Below are 3890 nucleotides of genomic sequence, written 5' to 3' on the forward strand. Positions count from 1 at the left end.
TGACATGGCCGAACAAGTGGGGCAAGCGGATGTGCCGAGACAAGCCGACCAAACCGCAATGGGGGCTCTAGCCCGGGAGATGGCAGGGGCATTGAGGGAGTCCATGAATATTCTGAGGGCGGAGACCCAAGCAAGGGAGAATGTTGCAGAGACTAGAGCTAGTTTCCTCGCGAGGGAGTTCTTAAGGGCCAAGTCGGATGAATTCCATGGTGGGCCCGATCCAAAGAAGGCGGATGAATGGTTGGAGCAAACTGTGAAGACCTTCAATATGCTCCATATAGATGATGGCGAGTTGAGGGTGACCCTTGCTAGTTATTATCTCAAGGGTGACGTTGGCCAATGGTGGAAGTACGTAAAGGGCCGGGAGCACCGACATGGGAGGCATTTGTGATGACCTTCCAAGACAAGTACCTACCTCCCACGGCTAGGGAGAGGTTAAGGCAGGAATTCAAGGACCTTTTGCAATTGAATATGTCCGTGGCCGAGTATGAAGCGGCCTTTTCTAGCTTGTCCCGGTTTGCACCGGAGTTGGTAGCGACGGAAGAGCGCCGTTGCTTTGAGTTTGAGCAGAGGTTGAGGACAAAGATTTTGTTCAAGGTTGCCGGGAACATGATTCGAGAGTATGATCGCCTTGTGGACGCCACCGCACATGTGGAGATTATGGGGGAGGCTGAGGAGGCGAGACTTCGGAATTCGAGGTCTAAGGGCCAAGGGTAACAGGGCGAGTTTAGGCCTAAGAAGAAGAGCAGGAGCACTTTCACATCCCAATCCCAGCTGCAGCAGCCTAGGTCCACCTTCCCCTTGCCTAGTGCGGGCTTGGGGAAGAGTGCATCGAGTGGGTTCTCTTGCTTCAAATGTGGCCAACTGGGTCACAAGGCCTTTGCATGTCCACAGAAGGGAGGGGGACAGTAGATGTTGCCACCACCACCACCTAACTGATCTCAGAACCAGTCTCAGTCTCAGAGTAGGGGGAAGGGCCTACTTGTTTCCAGTGCGGTTAGTCAGGGCACATGAAGAGGGCTTGCCCACAGTTGGGATGCGCATCTGGCACATCCAGGTTGAGGCAGACCCAGAGTCATCAGTAGACTCATTCAGTCTAGACTTCGAGAGTCCACCAGGGAGCCACTTCGGCTCAGTCAGTTCAGCAGGCCTATGCTTTGAGGGATGAACAGGTTGACTAGAGGCCTCAGGGGCGCGTGTATGCTATTACAGCGCCAGAGCAGATGCCAGGACCTTTGGTTGTGAGAGGTATATTTATTTTGTGTAATTCATTGGCCAGTGTGTTGATAGATACGGGTGCATCGCATTCATTCATATCTGCGACATTTGCATCCGCATTGGGGTTAGAGGTGGCACAGTTAGCGTCTCCACTCAGAGTTGAGTCACCAGTTAGGGGTACAGCTGACCTAGACCAGGGAGGTCGTGATTGTGAGGTAGAGGCTGCCAGGCGTAGACTCCCGTTTGCTTTTGTGTTGTTAGACATGTCCAGTTTTGACGTTATTATAGGCATGGATTGGTTGTCTTCGTACCGGGCAGTGATTGATTGCTTTCGGCAAAGAGTCTCAGTGTGCACTCCAGGTGGCAATTGCTTTTATTTTATGGGGGATAGGGTTGATCAAGTCTTGTCACCGGTGTTTGATCCTCATAGTAGAAGCGAGCTTAGCGGCCTTCTAGCTACTCTCTTGAATAGTGAGAGTGTCGGGACTCGAGTTGAGTTGCCAAGGGTGGTGTGTGAGTACCCGGGGGTGTTTCCTGAAGACCTTATCAGTTTGCCACCCCACCGGGAGATTGAGTTCACTACCGACTTAGTGCCTGGAACGACACCCATTTCTATGGCGCTGTATAGATTTGCACCCACAGAGTTGCATGAGTTGAAGATTCAACTCCAAGAGCTTTTAGACATGGGCTTCATATGCCCTAGTACGTCACCTTGGGGAGCGCCGACCCTCTTTGCGAAGAAGAAGGATAGGTCATTACAGTTGTGTATCGATTACCGTAAGTTGAATCGAGCCACTGTTAAGAACAAATACCCTTTACCCAGGATAGACGACTTGTTTGATCAACTTAGAGGGTCTTGTTGCTTTTCGAAGATAGACTTGAAGTCGGGATACCACCAGTTGAGAGTCCGGGAGGAGGACATCCAGAAAACGGCCTTTTGTACGCGTTATGGCCACTACGAGTTCCTAGTAATGCCCTTTGGATTGACTAATGCAGCGGCTTCTTTCATGGATTTCATGAATCAGATTTTTAGGGAGTACTTGGATCGTTTTGTGGTCGTCTTCGTGGACGACATCCTTATCAATTCGACCTCCGAGGAAGAATAGGAGACACATTTGAGGATAGTGCTTGATTTGCTTAGAGAGCATCGATTGTATGCCAAATTTGAAAAGTGTGAGTTTTGGCTCACCGAGGTGAAGTTTTTGGGCCATGTGGTGTCAAGTGAAGGGGTAACCGTAGATTCTTCGAAGGTAGATTCTGTGTAAAATTGGGAGCAGCCTAAAAACGTCTTTGAGATTCAGAGTTTCTTGGGATTGGCGGGGTACTATCGGCGATTTGTGAGAGATTTCTATAGACTAGCCGCGCCTTTGACTAGATTGACTAGAAAGGGGGTTAAGTTTGCGTGGAGTGAAACTTGTGAAAAGGCTTTTCAAGAGCTAAAGACTAGGTTGACCACGGCACTAGTGTTGATCATTCCAGAGAGAGGGTTGGGGTATACCGTCTTTTGTGATGCATCTCGGGATGGGCTTGGTTGTGTTTTAATGCAGGAGGGAAAGGTTGTAGCGTATGGCTCCCGATAGTTAAAAACTCATGAGAAGAATTACCCTACCCATGACTTAGAACTAGCCGCGGTAGTGTTTGCCTTGAAGATTTGGAGGCATTGCTTGTATGGTGAGAAATTTGAGGTTTTCTCCGACCATAAGAGCTTGAAATATTTGTTTTCCCAGAAAGACTTGAATCTAAGACAACGTAGATGGATGGAATTTTTAGAAGACTACGATTTTGAGTTACACTATCACCCGGGGAAGGGCAATGTAGTGGCCGACGCCTTAAGTCAAAAAACCGTGAGTAGCTTGGCGAGTGCGGCCATTCGAGAGTGGAGCATGTTGGCTGAAGTCGGCAAGTTTGAATTGCAATTGAGTGAGTTTGAAGGGGGTGCAACATTGTTCAGTTTGAGTGCTCAACCTGTTTCGATTAGCAAAGTTGTAGAGGCACAACAGGGGGACCCCGAAGTGGAGTTAATTCGGGAGAGAATCTCCAATGGGAAAGAAGAGAAGGGTTTGAATATTCACTCGGATCAGAGTATACATTACCTAGACCGTTTATTTGTGCCCGAATCTTGTAGAGAGGAGGTGCTTCGGGAGTTCCATCACTCACGCCTTGCGGTACATCCGGGAGGCACCAAAATGTATTGAAACCTTAGCCGTCAGTTCTGGTGGAGGGGTATGAAATGGGATGTCGCATCCTTCGTGTCAAAGTGCCTTACTTGTTAGCAAGTCAAGGCTGAACACCAGAGACCAGTGGGTTTGCTGTAACCCTTACCTATGGCCGAGTGGAAATGGGAGCACGTGACCATGGACTTTGTAGTTGGGCTTCCTAGAACGCAGCGGGGCAATGATGCCATTTAGGTAATTGTTGATAGATTGACCAAGTCCACACACTTTATTCCTATGCGAAGTAGCGACTCAGTTGAGCACTTGGCAGAGTTGTATGTTAGGGAGATAGTTCGGCTTCATGGGGTGCCGGTCACCATTGTGTCAGATAGGGATCCTCGTTTTACCGCCCGGTTGTGGCAAAGCCTTCAAGAGGCATTGGGGACCATGTTAACCTTTAGTACCGCCTACCACCCACAGACAGATGGGTAATCAGAACGCACTATACAGATTTTGGAA

The 3890-nt window shown here is 49.2% G+C and overlaps 1 protein-coding gene across 1 annotated transcript; it reads left to right on the forward strand.

Moving 5' to 3' along the window:
* Positions 1 to 390: 390 nt before the first annotated feature.
* LOC145813318 (uncharacterized) lies at positions 391 to 2324 on the forward strand. Its single transcript, XM_082908605.1, has 3 exons — positions 391 to 713; positions 1280 to 1767; positions 2215 to 2324. Exons 1-3 carry the CDS (start codon positions 391 to 393, stop codon positions 2322 to 2324), a joined length of 921 nt encoding a protein of 306 aa, XP_082764731.1.
* Positions 2325 to 3890: the final 1566 nt, after the last annotated feature.

The sequence above is a fragment of the Camellia sinensis genome, chromosome 15 (assembly GCF_055761805.1).
Source record: "Camellia sinensis isolate YWXY chromosome 15, ASM5576180v1, whole genome shotgun sequence".
NCBI lineage: Eukaryota > Viridiplantae > Streptophyta > Magnoliopsida > Ericales > Theaceae > Camellia > Camellia sinensis.